The sequence below is a fragment of the Trichomycterus rosablanca genome, chromosome 3 (genome assembly GCF_030014385.1).
Source record: "Trichomycterus rosablanca isolate fTriRos1 chromosome 3, fTriRos1.hap1, whole genome shotgun sequence".
Lineage (NCBI taxonomy): Eukaryota > Metazoa > Chordata > Actinopteri > Siluriformes > Trichomycteridae > Trichomycterus > Trichomycterus rosablanca.
The window spans coordinates 31227740-31250421 of NC_085990.1; the positions used below are offsets into that span (position 1 = coordinate 31227740).

The 22682-nt window shown below is 38.8% G+C and overlaps 1 protein-coding gene and 1 long non-coding RNA gene across 7 annotated transcripts in view; both read right to left on the reverse strand.

The window, feature by feature from the left end:
- LOC134309814 (uncharacterized protein C18orf63-like) overlaps nt 1-22682 on the reverse strand; it is a 91483-nt gene that overhangs the window by 48494 nt on the left and 20307 nt on the right. For 2 of the 6 annotated variants that reach the window (XM_062991155.1, XM_062991157.1), the window contains 3 exons: nt 21057-21701; nt 16809-16892; nt 9890-12825 (listed from right to left, as the gene is read on the reverse strand). In XM_062991155.1, the coding sequence (XP_062847225.1) occupies nt 12703-12825; nt 16809-16892; nt 21057-21701 (852 nt within the window). In that variant the 3' untranslated portion in view covers nt 9890-12702. Of the gene's footprint in view, nt 1-9889; nt 12826-16808; nt 16893-21056; nt 21702-22682 lie in introns of those variants that run through there. The other 4 variants (XR_010011221.1, XR_010011222.1, XM_062991156.1 and 1 more) reach the window with 4 other exon arrangements.
- On the reverse strand, nt 5833-7145 carry LOC134310455 (uncharacterized). The gene is made up of 3 exons (XR_010011310.1): nt 7048-7145; nt 6061-6164; nt 5833-5958 (listed from the first exon to the last, which is right to left on the reverse strand). It is a non-coding gene; the product is annotated as an uncharacterized LOC134310455 (long non-coding RNA).

Consider the following 22682-nt stretch of genomic DNA (forward strand, 5'->3'; position numbering starts at 1 on the left):
GAAACTTGGATATAACTTAGAGTAGTCAGTGTACAACTTGTATAGCAGTGTAGATTTACTGTCTTCTGAAAATATGTCTAAATATTTTCAAATTAATGTCTAAATAGCTGGCAACATAAGTGAGTACACCCCACAGTGAACATGTCCAAATTGTGCCCAAATGTGTTGTTGTCCCTCCCTGGTGTCATGTGTCAAGGTCCCAGGTGTAAATGGGGAGCAGGGCTGTTAAATTTGGTGTTTTGGGTACAATTCTCTCATACTGGCCACTGGATATTCAACATGGCACCTCATGGCAAAGAACTCTCTGAGGATGTGAGAAATAGAATTGTTGCTCTCCACAAAGATGGCCTGGGCTATAAGAAGATTGCTAACACCCTGAAACTGAGCTACAGCATGGTGGCCAAGGTCATACAGCGGTTTTCCAGGACAGGTTCCACTCGGAACAGGCTTCGCCAGGGTCGACCAAAGAAGTTGAGTCCACGTGTTCGGCGTCATATCCAGAGGTTGGCTTTAAAAAATAGACACATGAGTGCTGCCAGCATTGCTGCAGAGGTTGAAGACGTGGGAGGTCAGCCTGTCAGTGCTCAGACCATACGCCGCACACTGCATCAACTCGGTCTGCATGGTCGTCATCCCAGAAGGAAGCTGACGCACAAGAAAGCCCGCAAACAGTTTGCTGAAGACAAGCAGTCAAAGAACATGGATTACTGGAATGCCCTGTGGTCTGACGAGACCAAGATAAACTTGTTTGGCTCAGATGGTGTCCAGCATGTGTGGCGGCGCCCTGGTGAGAAGTACCAAGACAACTGTATCTTGCCTACAGTCAAGCATGGTGGTGGTAGCATCATGGTCTTGGGCTGCATGAGTGTTGCTGGTACTGGGGAGCTGCAGTTCATTGAGGGAAACATGAATTCCAACATGTACTGTGACATTCTGAAACAGAGCATGATCCCCTCCCTTCGAAAACTGGGCCTCATGGCAGTTTTCCAACAGGATAACGACCCCAAACACACCTCCAAGATGACAACTGCCTTGCTGAGGAAGCTGAAGGTAAAGGTGATGGACTAAACCCAATTGATGGACTAAACCCAATTGCCTTTGGGCACAATTTGGACATGTTCACTGTGGGGTGTACTCACTTATGTTGCCAGCCATTTAGACATTAATGGCTGTGTGTTGAGTTATTTTCAGAAGACAGTAAATCTACACTGCTATACAAGTTGTACACTGACTACTCTAAGTTATATCCAAGTTTTATTTCTATAGTGTTGTCCCATGAAAAGATATAATAAAATATTTGCAGAAATGTGAGGGGTGTACTCACTTTTGTGATACACTGTATAATTAAAGTTTGTGACTTATTAAGAAATTATATCAGAAACTTTACTATATTGTTTATCATCTATAAGCAAAATGATCTTGTAAAGCATACACAAAGCAATGCAAGGCTGGGATTCGTAGTCAGTAATGCATTTTAGCTTCAGCAATATAACAGTGCAGTAAACCTGCACTCTAAACCTAAAACTACAGTCATTTTTACCATAAATTTATTGTGTGCTTTGTTGATCACACAAATATTTGTGTAGGACTGTGATTCCTTAATGCCTCCGTCAGCTTGTGTGGATCATGTGGCATGAAATTATTAATGGCAAATTATAATAACAAGTAAATGCTTAGCAATCAGAAAGACCTGCCAACTAAAAACATTGGCTATTAATTCCACATCTGGTTCTGACCTTTAAAAGTAATGGCCATGAAATGCTTCGGATAACATTTCTTCCTCCTCGGGCGCTCTGATTAAACAGAGGTAACCGTTACATATGTGCCACAGTTCACCGAGTTCACAAACACAATGGTCCATTTTTAAGTATGGCACTGACCGCCAGAAACCCATTCCATCCTGGAGCCAGCAGGGAGTATCAATATAGCATTCATGATACTTCGTGTACTTAATAGATACCATGACCAGCTCTTTCACTGGTTCCACTCCGCTTCCCATTTAGCCTGGGAGATATCAAGCAACATCTATCAGCCTTCTTGGCTGAAAATGAAAAGCAGACACTGTGATAGTGTGCAGATGTCTCTGGTAAAAATCTTTCAGATACCTTAAAACCAGAATTTCATGACGCATTTCGTATTTCACAACGACTCTCTGTTTAATGAAAACGTTAAAAGTAGGAAAACAAATCTATTAATGTAGATGCATTAACTTGCATCATTGGTTGTATTTGATTAACTTAAATTCTTCTCAGCATAGACAGAAAGACTCCACATAAAAAACATTTCATTAGATTATCCACCCTTACAGAACAGAGACAAATGGACAGGAAAAAACAATCACAAACATTTACCAGAACATTTAAACAAGTCATTTCTTCTTTCCACTGTGCTACACAATGCCTTAAGTCTTGATAATACCTGAGTAAATGCCTCAAACAGCTAACTCAATGCACTAGACTATTTTCTGCAGTCACCCCATATCCACCTACTTTTTTCCGCTCCAGTACGATGTAAATACAACTGTTTCCATACCACAACCAATTCACACATGTTAAAGTAATGTTGCTTACTTTCACAACAGTAATTTCTGGCCTTTAGACATGCTGTTGTGCTTACTAAAGATTATGTTTGGCTTTTTATTCAAGTCATTTAAAACCACTTATAAACGTCTTTTCCAGAAAAGTTGGGGCATTTTGTAAAATGCAATAAAAAGAAGAATCTGTGATGTTAGTTCTGCTGAATCTTTATTTAACTAATATGGGCGGAACGGTGGCTCGGTGGGTAGCACTGTTGCCTCACAGCAAGAAGGTCCTGGGTTCAATCCCGAGGTGGGGCGGTACGGGTTCTTTCTGTGTGGAGTGTACATGTTCTCCTTATGTCTGCGTGGGTTTCCTCTCACAGTCCAAAGACATGCAAGTAAGTTGAATTGGAGACACTAAATTGTCCATGACTGTGTTTAACATTTAACTTGTGAACTGATGAATCTTGTGTAACGAGTAACTACCATTTTTACCATTTTGTAAATAAATATTTAACTGATAAAAGTAGAAAGAGCAGATTTCCAATGTTTCCTTTAAATATATACAGTATATACAGTATATACAGTATATAAAGCCATAACATTAAACTTTAGATAAACGAGTCAGTAATTGTAGAACTACAAAGCGCTTCTATATGGTAAGTGGAGCTGATAAAGTGGACAGTGAGTGTAGAAACAAGGTGGTCATAGTGTTATGGCTGATTGGTATATATATTGTGGTTGAGCTGGGTATATTGCTGCTCACGCCTCTGGCCCGCGCGCAGCCCTTAACAGAACCCTTTTCCACCCATGCACTCTGCACAGGCACCTCTATCCACCAATCAGGGCCCTTACACAGCATATTCCATATTCCAGTCATCTCTCCCTGCAGGCACTGCCAATTATGCCCGCTAGATGGCACCCAGCCAACCAGTGACAACGTCGAGTTTCCAACCGAGCAGTACAGAATCTCAGTGCTGGTGTGCTAGCGGAATATCCAGCTGTTTTCAATGACTATTGTATCTTGTAAATAAAACACATTTACAATTTGAGGCTGGCAACAAACTACAAAAAAGTTGGCACAGAGGTGTGTTTTACCCATGATTGGGAGCTGAGGACACTAATTGTTACAGTTTTACAAGTGAACTTTTTGTCTAGTTTTGGTTGATATGAGATTTTAACTGCTCAACAGTCCACAGTCGCTGTCGTCTGATTCTTTTCTTCATGCAGTAACACGTATTTTCAAGAGGAGACAGATCTGGACTGCATGCATTCTGTGTCTAGTAAGCCACGCTAGTGTAGTGTAGTGTGTACAGAATGAGGCCTGGCATTATCTTGATAAAATAATCATAGACTTTTTAATAGAATTTTGTGTGCTCTTCTCCGCCACCTCTCTTAGAATAAACAATTAATCAAGACGAACTTCATCCATATTCATTTGCAAACAGTAATAAGCCCAAGCCAATGGCAGACAAGTAAATGAGCTTTAGTCTTTTTGCTGAAAGAATAAAATAGAGGGGGTAATAATAATGAACATGATTTTCCATGCTAATTTACTGTTCCTTTAGTAATGTCCACTGCTTCAGGATGAAGAATGAACATCATATTCAGACACAATGTAGTTAATAGAGCATTTGAGAACTCGGGCACTCATGTCAAGGAGGTCTGGCTCACAACTAACGTTTCAATTCATCCCAAAAGCTAGTTGTTGCCAGCGACATTCCTCCACACTAGTTTTATCAAACTTTGACTTTATGGACCTCGTTTTGTGCACAGGGCATTGCTGAAACAGGAATAAGCCCTTCCCAAATTGTTGCCACAAAGTTGAAAGTAAATAATATATATTTTTTTATTTGTATCTGGTTTTATTCAACTGTTAGTAATGGGTGGTGCTGAAAAAAGCTTAATTTAGTAGTTAGAAAGGCTTTCAAAATACTTTTTCGAATAAGCTTAAATACACCGATCAGCCATAACATACACTCACTGTCCATTTTATCAGCTCCACTTACCGTATAGGACAACTTTGTAGTTCTACAATTACTGACTGTAGTCCATCTGTTTCTCTGCATACTATTTTAGCCTGCTTTGACCCTATTCTTCAATGGTCAGGACTCCCACAGGTGGTGGATCATTCTCAGCACTGCAGTAACAATGGTGCTGGTATGAGTGGATCAGACACAGCAGCGCTGCTGGAGTTTTTAAATACCATGTTCACTCACTGTCCACTCTATTAGACACTCCTACCTAATTGGTCCACCTTGTAGATGTAAAGTCAGAGACGATTGCTGCTGTTTGAGTTGGTTATCTTCTTGGTTCATCAGGGCGCTGTTGGCTGGATATTTTTGGTTGGTGGACTATTCTCAGTCCAGCAGTGACAGTGAGGTGTTTAAAAACCACAGCAGCGCTGCTGTGTCTGATCCACTCATACCAGCACAACACACACTAACACACCACCACCATGTCATTGCCACTGCAGTGCTGAGAATGATCCACCACCCAAATAATACCTGCTCTGTAGTGGTCCTGGAAGTCCTGATCATTGAAGAACAGCATGAAAGGGGGCTAACAAAGCATGCAGAGAAACAGATGGACTACAGTCAGTAATTGCTACAAAGTGCTTCTATATGGTAAGTGGAGCTGATACAATTACAGTTAGTGCATAAACAAGGAGGTGGTTTTAATGTTATGGCTAATCAGTGTATAATAAAGGGCCATTTAGGACTAAACACACTGCACCATATGATACCTACAGTGAAAATGATACACTGACAGGTAACCAAGAAATAAGCGCTAGAAATGAAAGGGTTAACTAGATTTTGTTAGAAGTCAGCTGCAACCTGATTCTTGTCGAAACTGGTCTCAGTGGTGCTGAACACATTAAGAAGTACTGAGACCCCGTTCTCCTCAGCCATGCAGCTGGACATGGTCATGTGCTCAGTGCTGAGGAATCTTTCCCAGGGCAACAGCTCATATCCCACCCAATCTGTCTGAAAGACCCAGCCATAGAATTAGCATGCAAGTTTAGTCATAGTTTCCAGATACAGTGTCTGGCCAAAATCTAAAGCAACAGTTATTCAATATTTAACAGTCTTGGACCACCTTCAGTAATCTTTCTAACTTTTCCTGAGCATTAAATTTTAAAAAGATAAATATAATTCAACTAGGGTGGCAGGGTGGTGAAGTTGACAGCATGGGTCCTGAGGACCAGGTTTTGAGCCCCTCAATGTCTGTGAGTCATCTGCAGCAGTAAACTCTTAAGTACTCAAGCTTCTTACCATAGTCCAAATACAAACAGAAAGTAAATTGGATACTTTTAATTGTTCCTAGGTGTAAACGAGTGTGTAAGTGTGTGATACCCCGAATTGCAGTAGCACCTTCGTTGATTACATATTCCTGTTATGCACCCAGTGTTTTCAGGTGGCACCACTCCAGCCATGACACTGACCAAGATAAAAAAGTGAAAGAAAAATAAATAAGTTTTTTTTTTTTTTACATTTCACTGTCCAAATTCATACCAGATACATTTAACACTGTTGCCTCACAGCAAGAAGGTCCCGGGTTCGATCCCCAGGTGGGGCAGTCCAGGTCCTTTCTGTGTGGAGTTTGCATGTTCTCCCCGTGTCTGCGAGGGTTTCCTCCGGGAGCGCTAGTGTCCTCCCACAGTCCAAAGACATGCAAGTGAGGTAAATTGGAGATACAAAATTATCCATGACTGTGTTTGACAATAAACTTGTGAACTGGTGAATCTTGTGCAATGAGTAACTACTGTTCCTGTCATTAATGTAACCAAACTGTGTAAAACATGACGTTAAAATCCTAATAAATAAAAACATTTTGTGAAATATAAACCAGTGTTAAATGTGTGTGAGCTTTTTGACAGCATTGCATTAGAAAATGTGATGTTGTGATAAATATAGCCACAGGGGTTTTGGGATTACAAACCAATTCTATGCAAAAACCACCAAGTTCTCTGCGCCCGGGCTCATCACAGATAAAGCAAAAAACAGTGGAAACACGTGCTGGTCAGATAAGTCCAGATTTTAGTTTGTTTTCAAAAACCAGACATCAAGTTGTCTGTGACAAAGACAAAAAAGACCATTCGGCAAAATGTGGAAGGCCAGCATGTGTCATGGTATGGAGGTGCATCAGTACCCACAGCATAAGTGACTTGTATATGCTTGAAGTTACAATTGAAGAGGGGGCACATATAGGGATTTCAGAGAGACACATGCTGCTATCAAGGCAATGTCTTTTGTCTAAGTCCTTGGTTAATTCAGCAAGAAAATGTCTTGTATCAAGCAAGTATTGGCAAAAATTCAACTTGCAAAACATATACCAAACTATTACAAAGTGTAATTAATAAGAAAGGTGATCTAACACATGCCTCTGACCCAACTTTTTTTGAACAATTTTCAGATTTGTGTTTTTATTGCATCTTAAATGCCCCAACTATTTATTCATCTTCCATAGCTACTTTATCTGGGTGTAAATTCCTCACAGGTCATCACATTCACTGTTCACATTCTTACCTGTTTAAAAGGGCGGCACGGTGGCTAAGTGGGTAGCACTGTCGCCTCACAGCAAGAAGAGTGGGTCGATACCCAAATGGAGCGGTCCGGGTTCTTTCTGTGTGAAGTTTGCATGTTCTCCCCGTGTCTGCGTGGGTTTACTCCGAGTGCTCCGGTTTCCTCCCACAGTCCAAAGACATGCAAGTGAGATGAATAACAGACACTTAATTGTCCATGACTGTGTTCGATATAACCTTGTGAACTGATGAATCTTGTGTGTAATGAGTAACTACCGTTCCTGTCATGAATGTAACCAAAGTGTAAAACATGACGTTAAAATCCTAATAAACAAACAAACAAACCTGTTTAAAAAGGCAATATAAAGAAGTACAGCTATACCTAATGCTATCAACTAGGTATTTACTCTCATTTAAGAAATTAGAAAATTAAATTGAGAAAAATATGAACTTTGAAATTTATTTATTTATTTTCTAGTAACTGATTCATCCTCATCAATGTTGAGTCTGAAAACACAATGTGAAAAAAACCCTGGACAGGTTGCCAATCCACTGTAAGGCATTTTCCCATTTACACCTTGGCTCATAATCAATATTTAACCCATGTCTTGCTTTGTGCACAGGAGCACAGTCATGCTGAAACCAAAAAGGGTCTTCCCTAAACTAAGACAAACCCAGAATTAGGTGCTATTGGAGATTTTCTGGGAAAACAATAAACTGTGTACACTTTTTTCTGCTTGGATTTAATAACTTTAAACTCATCTCAAACCATAATAGTTCCTACTACAGCTACTATCCAGAAATTAGAGATGAGGTTTTTATGCAACATCTGTAGGTTAGAGTTTAAGTAAACACTGGCCCAAAGGCCTGAACTGAAAAGCTGGAGCATGATTCAGCATGTTATAAATAAAGGAATGTGTAAATGCACCCTTCGGCAAATGCTGTTCACACTAAGTTTCTGAAGAACCATCATTCTGAAAGAACAGACAGACGAGCCCACACAACAGCCTTGAAAAGAAACAAAAGTATTTTTCTCCATTCACTTCCGTTTCTAATAGGAAGTACTGAGGGTCCTCTGGAGGAGAGAATACAGAGTAATACACATGACTGATTAAAATGAATGCCAACTAAAAGGATGAATAGTAATTATTGTTGTGTATAAAATAAAGGAAATGAGAGCTGTCATGCTTTTGATTTTCTATAGAACAGTTACAATAATTACTTCATCCTGATAGGGATCGTAGAGGGTCTGGAAAGAATACCAATCCATCGCATGTCTCACACACTTGTTCATTCCATTATTCACTCACACAAAATGATTGAGGTCACAGTGATCCTGGGAGCATTCAAAGCCTTGAATATTATTTAATAACCTGGCCCAGATCTATATATTTGACAAAGTTTGTTCGCAGAAATCCACAGACAGTTCCTTGGACTTCATGTCTTGTTTTTTTGTCCAGACAATGTGGTGTAAGTTATGGACCCTTATAGGCCCGAATGCGTGCCTTTCTAGACTATGTCTAAGCTATTCAAATTGCAACAGCTGGACTCTAATCAAGGTTTAGACACGTATCAAGCATAATTAAAGCAAACAGGGTACATCATTATTTGGAGTGTCACAGCAAAGAGTTTGAATTCTTTTGTGAAAATAAGAGTTCAGTCTTTGGTTTTTAACATATTTTTTACAAACTCTAAAAACATGTTTTCACTAGTCATTCGAGGTGTTTGTAGACTGTTGGGAAAAGATTTCAATTCTCATCTAAATCAAATCCACAACACAATAATGTGTGCAAAAAGTCAAGGGGTGTGAATACTTTCTAAATCCACTGTATATATATATTTTTTGCCATATAGAGGTACAGTATACATGAGCACTGTTCTGTGAGGACTGCAGGTGTATTGTGTAAGAGTAATGGGCTGCATACTTAATAATACAGCGTGTTTGTGGAAGGTAAAAGAAAAGCCACACATACAAGAAGAAATTATGCTAAAACTCTTATAGACAGTAACTGAGTGCAATGTTAACTCAAAAATGATTGCACTTTTTACTTATAATGTTTTTTAAAGCTACCACCCTGAAAAACACTGCTTTCACCAGATGCAGAATTAATTCCAACTTGCAGTAATGTTCAAACTTATTTTATGTCCTGCTATGTGGTTTTGAGTGCGAGTGTGGGTGGGTTCACAAATAAAAGTATATTTTTTATGTGCTGCCAGCCTGACTCAAGTGTGAATACCACTATTTTTTTTATTATGGGCACAAAAGTAATCTGACATTTGAAAGGACAAACATGTAGATAAGCAAAATTTGCAACAGAATTTCTTGTGTGATATTAATACTGATGTAATTTTCATAACCTGTTACTTCATACAACAGCATAATGTTGTAAAATCATATTTTGATTTATGAAAATGACAGAGGTGATTTCTCATTTACTGGGGATGTTCATTTCTCATTCTCAGGGGATGTTGTGAAAGTGCTGCAGTGACAGGGTGATGGACTGGGCTGATAACGTTGCTGTTATTTCTTTACAATTATTTTTTAATTAACAGTGTTACACCAATTAAGCAAAAGCTTAAACTATTCAATGCACAATCTGGCCAGATTTACTGGATGGATGGATGGATTTCTTTCTTTAGGTGAAACCAGCCATACTGACACTAACATTTCAAATATAATTTGGGGTGAGACTAATGTCCTTATTAGCCAAGAAGTTTGACATTGAATCCACAGCTGCCTTTATCATTGTATTGTCAGTGAACTGTGGACAATAAGTTTAATTGTCATTTAATTATAAAATGCAATAGAGAAGGGACACAAGCTTAAAGAAGACCAAGCTATCAAATGAAAGCAGAAGAAAAACACACCAATTTAATCCAATAAAAGATAGACTCTGACATGAATTAAAAAATGGTTTAAGGCATTCATGCACACATAAGCTAAAACACCCTGACGCAGAGCAACTGAACTGACTTAGTGCAAATCTTCGAATTTACTGGTAATCTAAAACCAAACACAAACTCACAAACAAAAATCATATTCATAAGGTATTATGACAAGACTGTACAACCATACAGAAATATAAAACTATTCAGATTCCTAAACAAAGGGAACAGTGATGTTTCAAATTTTCGATTTTGAAGTTTGATGTTGAAAAAGGCGATCACTTTTAAGCTTAAACAAATTATAACACCTGCACAAAACCCATTGTAACCTCTGAATGAACTCTCCATGCTGCATAGCTGGCTGAATTAGATTTGTTCCTTGTCATTAGCCTTTGTTAGGTGAGAAGCAGTAAAAAGGCCGGCTGACACTGGGCCCTCTAAAAGCTTCCGTCATTAGCCATCAAGGTGGCACAGGCCAATTTCCATTTCAGTAAAAATCGTCTGGCTCGCAGCTCTCTGTCATCGAATGTATCATTAGTGGAACTGGGAGCCTTTTATACTTACATTAAACACGGCAGTGAGGCAGCAGCATGCAGCACCAGCTCTCATCTGAGATTCTCTGATCTGAAATGCTTTTGGCTTTCAGACCATGTTTTTTCTCCAAGTGTTAGATTTAAAGATGAACGTGAGAAGAAAACAGCACAGCCTACATCACAAACCAATACACATTTATATTTTATCGAACTATGGCCTCATTTTGCTACACAATTATGTTGTTACATTGCTTTAACACTTCTAACCTAACCTTGCTTTACGAATACTTTGCTAAACAATGAATTTCCACTGTTCTACATGTACATCCAATAAAACAAGCCAATATACATCAAAATTTGATTTTTTTTAGCTTTGCACTGGAGCTATCAGACTAATGTAGGTAACAATTAAGGGAAGTTTAGACCTTTCCCCCTTTATCCCAATTTTGTCATTTGCAATTCCCCTGCACTTTTTCAACACAGCTGAAGCGATTAGTCAAATTTTTTTCACCAACCAGTTTTTATGTCAGTTCTTGTGGTGGCAAGAAGGAAGTATGAAGCAGTAATGTAGCTGGTACTGCTAAGACTTAAACTCAGTTTTCTGTGGTGGTTGGCTAGACTGCATTAGACTGCTGCACCACCAAAATACAGTTTGGCCATGCAATACTATTTGTGCAATGCATTAAATAATAAACTGTTTGCATAAAACCCTATAATCCTTTTTATACCAGTTATGTGTATGGTATGTTTTCCCTGTATGTTTTGTTTCTGACAGCCTGCCCAAAACAGGCTACTAGCAGGATTTGCTTTTTTAAATTGCCCCTACGTGTGCATGAGGGAGTAATCTGGTGAGCATGTGATGCCCAATGTCCTGTCCAGGGTGTGTTCCTCTCAAGTCTGGGTTGGCTCCAGATGCATCGTAACTCTAATCGGCATAAAGCAGATATTAAGATCGTTTAAATAAATGAACAAAATTGGAACTGTATTATCATCAGATTTACAGGCGCTTGGGTGGCACAGTGATAAAATAAGCTAGCTCGCTATTGCTGGACGGTTGGCTATGTATAAAGAGGATGGCCGAACAGTCTAGCAATTCCTGTTTTAATATTTAGTTTAGACATGTCCTACCTGAGTCGGATAGGTAGACTGACATAAAACCGTGCTGAGAAAGTGTGATTCTGGCTCCAAAATGTGTTGTGCATACAGTTTTCACTCTTCTAAATTGGAGGCAGTAATGCAGGGTTTACTTCTACTTTTTTGGCCACATTATTGTGACCTTACCACAACAGCCATTATAACCAAATCCAACCAAACATAAGAGACCATTAGACTGGGTGTGTTTCACATAGTTTAGCAGTTAATGTACTGGACTACTCATTGGAAGGTTGCTGGTTCAAGTCCCACCAATGCCAGGTCGGCACTGTTCCTCAATTGCTTGCAATGTGTCTAGTCAATTTGGATGAAAGCATCTGCTAAATGCCAAAATGTAAACGTTTCTAAACATGGAAGGAGCGCCCAAATAAAAATAAATAGACACCAGTGATAAAATAATCGAATGCTGTTGAACATTCATTTAGTAATTTGAAACAATCCATAAATTAGGTTTATTTGTTTAGAAATATATATGCACAGATTTGTAAAAATCTACTCCATCCTCATTTGCAACATAGGCGACCCTACATGGGGTCCTACATACTAGTCCTGCTGTACAGGACAAGTAATCAGAACACTGATGGTTCAAGCACCACTGCTGGGATCCTGAGAAAGGCCCTTAACCCTTCATTAAATAAATTGCTTTAAAGACATCTGCTGAATGCTAAATCAGATACATAAGCCTCATAGCTACAGTGCCAAACTAAAGAAGTGAAAAATATCTCTTCTTATTGACGTCACATGAGAGAGTGAAATGCATGTATTTCCTTTTTGGCCAAACTTTTTCTTTAACAGGTTCTTAAATGCACTCAAACCTCAGTAAAACTATAAACACATAACAGAACAGAGCTGACAAACCTCTGCTGTCCAGTTAAGTCCTATCTGCATAGAGCAAAACATAACGCCCTGCTTAATGCCCGATAAAAGATTAAGTGTTAGATCAAAGGAACATGGCTCAATTTTTAGACTCCTGTTAATCTCTTAGTGAATGATATGAGAAAAAACTCAGTAGACAAAGATCCTGCTGTGGTATTTACCTAATAGAGAAATCCTAAACCAGCAAGAGAGGTCTGGATAGCGACTTAGCTTCATGGTTCACTCAGACACTGCATGACCTTTGACATCAGGTTCTCCTTCTTGTCTTTTGAGCACACCGTGACCCCTCGACCTTTTAGCCAGGCCTGCAAAGTAGCTGCGTTGACCTTTTCCAGCTGGGAGCAAAAGAATGTACCTTCAGTATGCAGAACATTGACCTCTACTTTTTTAAATGGTGTGTTTGTAATATTTAAAGATATTGTATCACAAAAAAAAGAAAACAACATACTCAGAGATCCTAAGCTATAAATATACTCAGTACTGTAGCTTTGATTTGTTTTCCATTATGTGAACAAAACGGGGCATTTTGTTAGTATTTTAACGTCATGTTTTACACACATTGGTTACATTCATGACAGGACAGGTAACTACTGGTTACACAAGATTCATCAGCTCAAGTTTAATATCAAACACAGTCATGGACAATTTTGTATCTCCAATTCACCTCACCTGCACGTTTTTGGACTGTGGGAGGAAACCGGTGCTCCCGGGGAAACCCACACAGACACTGGGAGAACATGCAAACTCCACATAGAAAGAACCTGGACGGCTCAATCTCGGAAGCAAAGCCAAGATTATATATCTTTATTTTTACACACAGTTACACATTCTTTTAAGACTGTTGTTTTACCAAATAACATTGAGGACAGTGCATTTACAAAAAAGCTGGTGTTTGGCCTCATGTGCTTTGAAGAAAGTACACACTAGCCCCCACCTATTTCATGGGTGTCCAATCTCATCCACAAAAATGCCAAAGTGGCTGGCAGCTGTTTTATTAGGTTCAGTTCTAGCCTACTTGGTATGAAAACCTGTAGTTACACCAGCCCCTTTGTGGATAAGACTGGATCCTCAGGAAAGCTGAAAATAACTAAATAAATATTTTTTATTGGATTAAAATAAAAAATACATATCAGGAAAGCACAATTTAACTTGCTATTTTTTACACTATGTGTTTGGGTGGCGCAGTGGAAAAATAATGCTAGAACACTAATGCTGCGATCCAGGGTTTAAATCCTGAGCGTTATTATTGGCTGGTCGGAAGTCTACATACAGACATGATTGGCTATGTCTGAGAGGGAGGGACGGCCGAGGCCCTGCAATGGATTGGTGTCCTGTCAAGGGTGTGTTACTGCATTGTGCCCTTTGATTTCGAGAAAGTCAGACCCACTGCAACCCTGACCAGGATAAAGCAGTGGTAAAACATAAACATTTTATAGGTTTTTTATTTGTTGCAGGGCATCATATCATAAAGAAATTTAGAGAACACCATGTCTTTAGTCCTTAAATGGTTATTAATTTGAGGACTAAATTCCACAACAGAGAGTACAATCTAATACCTAAAACCTACTGAAAACATGCTGATGTTTGTGGTCTCCTGATGATTGCTCACATTTAAAATCAAAAGTTATTTGTGGAAATGTGTTCATTATTGCAGTGCCATCTAAGCAGTAATGATCATTTCTGTATCTATTTAATGGTTATTACATTCATAAAGCAGAGTGATATATTCAAGATTCAAGAGTTTTATTGTCATGTGCACAGAAGAACCAGCAGTTACACTGTACAATGAAATTCTTACTTTGTTCGTCCTCCAAACGTCAATAAGTATTATACATAAAAACAAAAAATTAAACTAACACAATAAAAAACTTAGTATAAAAACTTTTTTTTAAATATAAACTTAAACTATAAAAACTTTCATATACAATGAGTAAAAATAGAAATAAAAGTAAACTAAGGTAGTAAAAAAAAGGCACAGCAGCAGTTGTTTAAGGTGCAGAAAAATTGTGCAGTGTTTAAGAATATAGCAGCATTTTAAGTTATTTTAAGTAATTTTTAAGTTGTTTAAGTTGTTTTAAGGTGCAAATATGCATAGCAGCAGTCATTGGATATACAGTTGTGCATTGTATTATGAGGTTTAATATTCATGAGGTAGGTTGTGTGTGTGATAGTCCATGTTTGTTCACAAGCCTGACTGCCTGTGGGTAGAAACTGTTGGTCAGTCTTGTTGTTCTGGCCTTAATGCTTCTACAGTAATAAGTACCAGTGCTGTTTAGCAGCACTCCTCCTCATGCCTGTTGTTCAATTAAATTACTTGATTGGACCTAGGTTGTAATGGCTAAAGGTCAGACAGAAGCCCAGCAGGATGCTTAAGCAAGGTAGAACAATACTATAGCTAAAAAGCAGCAAGCAAAAGAAGAAATGGGAAAATTAAAGCAGTGACCAAAATAACAGAAACAAAAAACAAATGAAAGACACAAAATAACAGCTATAGCCTGCAAGAGAGAGAGTGGATAGGAAAGGGATAGAGCAGAACAATGTCTAAATCGAGCTCGGCATTGCAGTTTCAAAAGAAAGCAGGTTGCCAAACGAAAAGTCATCCTGGTTTTTTGCTTTTTCTTTCAAGTTTCTTGGAAACTAACCTTGAGTGGGACCTATGTTTGGACCCATGCTAAGTGCATGCTGCACCAGTTTGGTGATGTGGGATGCTGCTTGTATATTGACACCCCCGACTTGGTCTGGGTTTTCTTTCTTTTCTTTATTGGAGGACTCTGTTGCTGCAGGCGCTCGAAGTATTGCCATATTGTGACAACTACTTTTTATTTCCATGTTATCCCTTTTTCTACCCACATTCTCCATTCTAACATTTTTTGCGTCCTTCAATTGTTATTTTGTTTCCCCTATTTTAGCCAACCCTATTATTTTTCTTTCCCCATATTTGTTGCTGTTAGCCACAGTATTGTTCTATTTTGGTTAAATCACCCTTTAAATTTACTCTAAAAAAATGTGTGACCAACCGTAATACATAACTGTTGTGTAAACATTGTTAAACAAAAGTAATGTTATTGTTTTAAGTTTGTACTTTTCATTTAATATGCCTTAAAAAAAAACACATCTTAAGGCTTATTTAATCTAAAAAATATATATATTTATATAATAATTTTGAAAAGACATTGTAAAATTATTTTGTACTGAAATGCAGAAATCTTAAAAAAAAAGATTTAAAGAGGGCAAATCTTTCTGACAGCAAAACATACAAAGTAATCACATCATATAGAGACTGTAACTATTATATTTATTATGTGATATGATTATTAAGAAATCATCAGGGACATGTAAGGTGACAAGTGGGGAATACAAGCAACTAGTGAGAAGTTGTTTTTTTTTAATGCTGTACACTTTCAGTCTGAGCACTACTGTGAGCCCCCAAAATTAAATGAACCATTGGCCAGTCATTCCTCTTAATGGCATCTAATCCAGGCCATGAACGCATGCCAAAGTGGTAATGGATTTTCATTTAGAAACATTGCCACGCAATTCATTTGGTTTACGAGCAGCACATCCCAGCGACTAATGGACACTAAATCAAATCAGTTCCCACAACACACAAGCATCTTTGCTTACAAATGAGGGAATGAAGTCATGCAAATGCTAGGAGGGAAATAATTACAAATTCTTTTATGACAGACAAGCCAGTAGAAATGCAGATTGAACTTTCCACTCCTCTATGCAGATAAGAGTAAATAACTACATAACTGTGTTTAAGAATGATATGCTACATCACATGACCAAAAGTACATTGACACTCCATTTCAAAATGTTGTCCTGATGGCTTACTATGTGCACACAAATGTTGTTCACACACCTCCCTCTGTATCCACAGAATTGGTTGGGAGTTTTCAAAACTCAGTTACCTGAGTTGTGTTTTTAGCTGTTTTAGACTTTGACATCTTGGACATTTTGTCTAACCGATTGCTAGTGTAAACGAGCGACCTTGGAGTTTGCTAAGTTTATAAGGTAAGAAATAAACTCATCCTTCTAACCAAAACCAGTGCCTGACCTTAATGAGAAGTGGAAGTTGTTGTTGCTGAAAGGGGGAAGCAATTCCATGGCAATGCGTATTGTTCAAGGATGAGATGTCGAACAAGTTCACAGTCGGTGACTACATACTTTTTGCCATATTGTGTAAGTAAGATAGTTAGGTACAGTAAAGAATTTCTTTTAAACTAGCATCACTGGCTACATTTTGATCTAGACCAGGCTCTTGTACCAACACTGCTTTTTACCTGTTAGACGGAAAAGTGGTGTGCTAAATTACCTGATTACTTCTTGCGAGTTTCACCACATCCACATCCTGTATATTGACTTTGGGCTTCTTTGGATGTACCTGAAACATCTCACCCTAAAACCACATCAGATTAAAGATGACAAAAATAGCATTAGAAGCAGAATTGTAGCTCAGGTAAACAAGATAGCTGTCTCCAAAAACCTGTATACCAAATCATTTGATAAAGGGTTTAACTGCCTGTAGCATTGAAAATGACAAAATAAGCAGTAAGAAATTAAGACCAATGATCACAGGGTGGATTTAGAGACAGAATTGTGCTGGAAAGCAATAGACAAGTTTAAACAACAAATTACACAGTTTTAACTGTTGTTTGTAGATGGATGGATGGATGGATGGATGGATGGATGGATGGATGGATAGATAGATAGATAGATAGATAGATAGATAGATAGATAGATAGATAGATAAAATAAGCTATCAGTTCTAAATGTATGTATTTATTTTATAGTTTTTATACAGTTTCGTAGTTTTTTGGCTGATTTCTTTTGATCTTCTTGTGATGTTAAGTAAAGAGGCAAATAGGCCTTAAAGGCAAGCCTTAAAATACTGCCAAAGATACACCGCCAATGAACTCAAATGATGTCAGCTTGGTTTATGTAAACTTCTGACCCCCTGGAATTTTGATAGAACCTCTGGGGATTTGAACCCTGATTCCCAGCGAAAATGGGCTAGCATAATTATCACTGTGCCACCTGAGCGCCCCATTCTTCATTATAATCACATTTAAAATAGAAAGAGAAACACATTATTTGATAATGATAGTGGTCAAGGTTAATTACGGCCAACAAAAGCTATTCTGAAATCTACAAACCAGCTTTTTTACAGGGATCTATTACCCCTTTTCCACAATTTACATTCATTGGCAAAAGATTATTGTAATAAATGCTCTAATTAATTATGTAAAGCTGCTACCAATTTCTAAGTGAAATTAAAAACACTGATTGCTACAGAGACTGGATGTTCAACAAAAGCTTCTAAAGCAGGATGAAACCATTTTCGAACAGGATGGCCTGCCAAGTCACATTATTATGAATTTACTGGCAGACATCAAAAACGATTTGGACATCAAATCAAAAAGAGCTTTTGGACAGCAGTCACGTTGTGTCTGCTGATTTATTTAGATAGCTGTCTATGCTGCATTATCTGGAGTTCTGAGGTCACCTCTGCAGCAAATTCAAAACCACATGCATGTGACAAGCTAGAATGCACATAATTAAAACATTTATTTCTAGTGTAGATGCAGTTTAGATATGTTTTCAACAGTCAAAAGCATGTGTGTGCTTTAAAAAGTCTGAAATCAAGTGTTGTCCTTTTTCTAAAAATCACATACAAATTATGCACCAGTGCTTCTTTGCAGGAGCTTCTTCAGCAGATAAACTAAGCCACAAGCCAAAAACTAGCCATGCTCAGCAGCAAAAATGGTTAATTAGAAGCTTGGTATTTCCCCATAAATATGACCTAGTACTCTGTTAAAAAAGTAAAAAAACACATGGCGCCTTTTTTTTTTTTTTTTTTTTTTAAGAAATATATAATTTTGCAGTTTCAGGTAAAGAGTCACATTTGGCTATTTTTTTTACATTTTTTATATCACAAAGTCTGTTTAATGACTGAGCTGGGAATGCTATTTATTAAAAAAGGCAAGAGAAAACTAAACCAATTACAGTGGGGCCAAAAATATTTAGTCAGCCACTGATTGTGCAAGTTCTCTTACTTAGAAAGATGAGAGAGGTCTGTAATTTACATCATAGGTACACTTCAACTATGAGAGACAAAATGAGAAAAAAAAATCCAGGAAATCACATTGTAGGATTTTTAAAGAATTTATTTGTAAATTATGGTGGAAAATAAGTATTTGGTCAATAACAAAAAGTTCAACTCAATACTTTGTAACATAACCTTTGTTGGCAATGACAGAGGTCAAACGTTTCCTGTAAGTCTTCACCAGGTTTGCACACACTGTAGCTGGTATTTTGGCCCATTCCTCCATGCAGATCTCCTCTAGAGCAGTGATGTTTTGGGGCTGTCGCTGGGCAACACGGACTCCACAAATTTTCTATGGGGTTGAGGTCTGGAGACTGGCTAGGCCACCCCAGGACCTTCAAATGCTTTTTACGGAGCCACTCCTTCGTTGTCCGAGCGGTGTGTTTGGGATCATTGTCATGCTGGAAGACCCAGCCACGTTTCATCTTCAATGCTCTCACTGATGGAAGGAGGTTTTGGCTTAAAATCTCACGATACTTGGCCCCGTTCATTCTTCCCTTAACACGGATCAGTCGTCCTGTCCCCTTTGCAGAAAAACAGCCCCAAAGCATGATGTTTCCACCCCCATGCTTCACAGCAGGTATGGTGTTCTTGGGTTTTTCTTCTTCCTCCAAACACGATGAGTTGAGTTTTTACCAAAAAGTTCCATTTTGGTTTCATCTGACCACATGATATTCTCCCAATCCTCTTCTGGATCATCCATATGCTCTCTGGCAAACTTCAGACGGGCCTGGACATGTACTGGCTTAAGCAGGGGGACACACCTGGCACTGCAGGATTTGAGTCCCTCTCGGCATAGTGTGTATACTGATAGTAGCCTTTGTTACTTTGGTCCCAGCTCTCTGCAGGTCATTCATCAGGTCCCTCCGTGTAGTTCTGGGATTTTTGCTCACCGTTCTCATGATCATTTTGACCCCACGGGATGAGATCTTGACCCCAAGGGAGATTATCAATGGTCTTGTATGTCTTCCATTTTCTTACAATTGCTCCCACAGTTGATTTATTCACACCAACCTGCTTGCCTATTGTAGATTCACTCTTCCCAGCCTGGTGCAGGTCTACAATTTTCTTCCTGGTGTCCTTCGACAGCTCTTTGGTCTTGGCCATGGTTGAGTTTGGAGTCTGACTGTTTGAGGCTGTGGACAGGTGTCTTTTATACAGATAACGAGGTCAAACAGGTGCCATTAATACAGGTAACGAGTGGAGGACAGAAGAGCTTCTTAAAGAAGAAGTTACAGGTCTGTGAGAGCCAGAAATCTTGCTTGTTTGTTATTGACCAAATACTTATTTTCCACCATAATTTACAAATAAATTCTTTAAAAATCCTACAATGTGATTTCCTGGATTTTTTTCCCCTCATTTTGTCTCTCATAGTTGAAGTGTGCCTATGATGAAAATTACAGACCTCTCTCATCTTTCTAAGTAGGAGAACTTCCACAATCAGTGGCTGACTAAATACTTTTTGACCCCACTGTACATCACGTTTAGATTATGTAGAGAGAGAACGATCTATGACGCAAAGTTGAAAAATTAACATAGTGCTATAACCTACGAGGTTCATGATTTCTTAGTAAAAAGGCATTCTTGGAAATAAAGTAATTTTCTTGCCGTTTTTTATAATGTAATTGGTCCAGTTTTCCCCTTTTCTTTAGTTAAAATCTTTTATTAAATAAATGACAATAGAAGAACTGTAACTGTAAACTGTACAGTTGTGGCATTACAAATTTTATTTCGGTAAACAGACTTACCAATCACAGACTCCGAATGACTAAAATCTCATGGGTATAATAGTGCACAAATAACATGAAAAAACTACGTAATTTAAGTTTTGTTTGTGCTAATATTTATCTATAGCCACTGCAAGTGCCAAGACTTATATAGAGTAGATGCATGCAGCGACTTTCACTTTCAGAACTGTCTGTCTGGAGGATCTGCAGCCAATCCAAAACCCCATTTCATTCTCCAAATTTAGCCCGAAATGATTCTTTCTTGAACACAGAAACATGCATGCAAACTTATTCAATATTTATGTGTAACTCAATCATGCTGATAACAGGCACCACTGACTCACTCACTTTCTTAACCACGCAAGGCACACAGCAACACCCTGGACGGGGCACCAGTCCATCGCAGGGCAGACACACACACATATATACACACCCATTCACCTATAGAGAAATTCAATGTCTCCAATTAACCTGACTGCATGTTTTTGAACTGTGGGAGGAAACCAGAGCTCCTGGAGGAAACCCACGCAGACACGAGGAGAACATGCAAACTCCACACAGAAAGGACCCGGACCGCCCCGCCTCGGGATCAAACCCAGGACCTTCTTGCTGTGAAGCGACAGTGCTACCCACCGAGCCACCGTGCTGCCCATAACAGGCACCACCACAAAAATAAAACCAGTTGAATAATTTGAGTGTGTGTGGTGCATTAAGGTAATGACTTTCTTACCCCTCTCTTGTTGGGGATCCTAGTCATGGCTGCAGGTTGGATTTGTGATAGTGGCTGTACTGGTGTAGTGCAGACACTTGGCTTTCCTTTACGGTTCTTAAAGTAAGGCAGTGACACTCTTGGAGCAGATGGTCGGCTGACTATAGAAGGAAAGGTGGATGGGCCAGATGAGGATGAAGGAGATGAGATAAGGAAGTGAGGTCTCTGTGCCTCTGCTTGCTTCTGCAGTTTTTTCTCAGCTAGAATCTGAGTGACATTAACATCCCGGGTGAGCAACTTGTTTTTGAAAATGGGAACCAGTTTGGGCACTGGTGGTGCAGGATGAGTGTTGCTATGTGAGGGCAGGACTGCTGAAAGAGGGGAGGATGAGGTTAATGACGGGAGGGATAGACGGCACTGCTGTGTCTCAGGGCCGTGGCATTGAGATAATGATAAAGTTGTGCTGGGGTTTTGATTATTTCCATGTCCTCTCACTGTGTCTGTCTGTCTGAAGTAGTTCAGACCTACAGGCTGACTCAGTGCGCACGGAAAAGGCAGCAACTGAGAAAGAGGCAACCTCTCTGAGGGACAGACACTGGGGAGCTGGGTCAAAACAAGCCTGCTAGAGCTTTTTCTGGTCAAGTTAGCAGAAGGAGTCCCTGATTCCTGAAAAGTGGCAGAAATAGAGAGAATTATAAATAAAAAACACAATTAGAAATAAAGAATTATAAATAAAGTATACAACCAGTTCGTTAATTGGGTACACCAACACTGACTATTTTATTATGCACCTACAACAACATACTTTTTTGAATTTAGCATATAGCTCATTCATTTACACACAGACACACATACACACATATAATTAATAGAAAGGGACCACCATTTCTTTGCCAGAATTGTATAAATAGTAACAATAATAGAACAAGTGGTTTTTCCAAATTCAGTAGAAATGACACTACTGCAGTCTCAGAATTATTCAATCCCTGAACAAATCAGACAGCACGCAGTCTGTACGCTAACACACCACCACTGACCCAGAGGGGAATATGGCCAAAGATCTGCAGGAGTTACTATTTAATTGATGTGGTTACATAATTTGATGCTGTTGTTTACCTTGTTCTAAAAAAAAAAAATCATATTTTCTATTAAAAAAACACCACCTTTAGGCTCTCAGGTGGCACAGCGGTAAAGCACACCAGAGCTGACATCTCGAACTCGTCGATTCGAATCTCTGGGCGCCTACACAAACAATGATTGGCTGCTGTTCAAGGGGGGTGTCAAAGGGGATTCCTTATAACTGATGCAATTACGACCTCTGATCGCTGATTAATGGTGCCCGCACAAAGACGAGGGATAATGGGGATCAGGGTATGTCTCTCCGTACACAAAGCTGATCTACATATGAACTCTACTCATACAGGTGAAAAGATGCAGTCGGCTACTGCACACGTCAGAGGGGCTTAAGTAATTAAGTAATTGAATATGACTAGACTGGGGGAAAATTTTGAGGAAAATGCAAAAAAAAAAAAAAATATATATATATATATATATATATATATAGAGAGAGAGAGAGAGAGAGAGAGTCACATTTTCCATGTAATCAAATTAACTAATTTAATTTCAAATTTATTTCTAGGTGCTCGG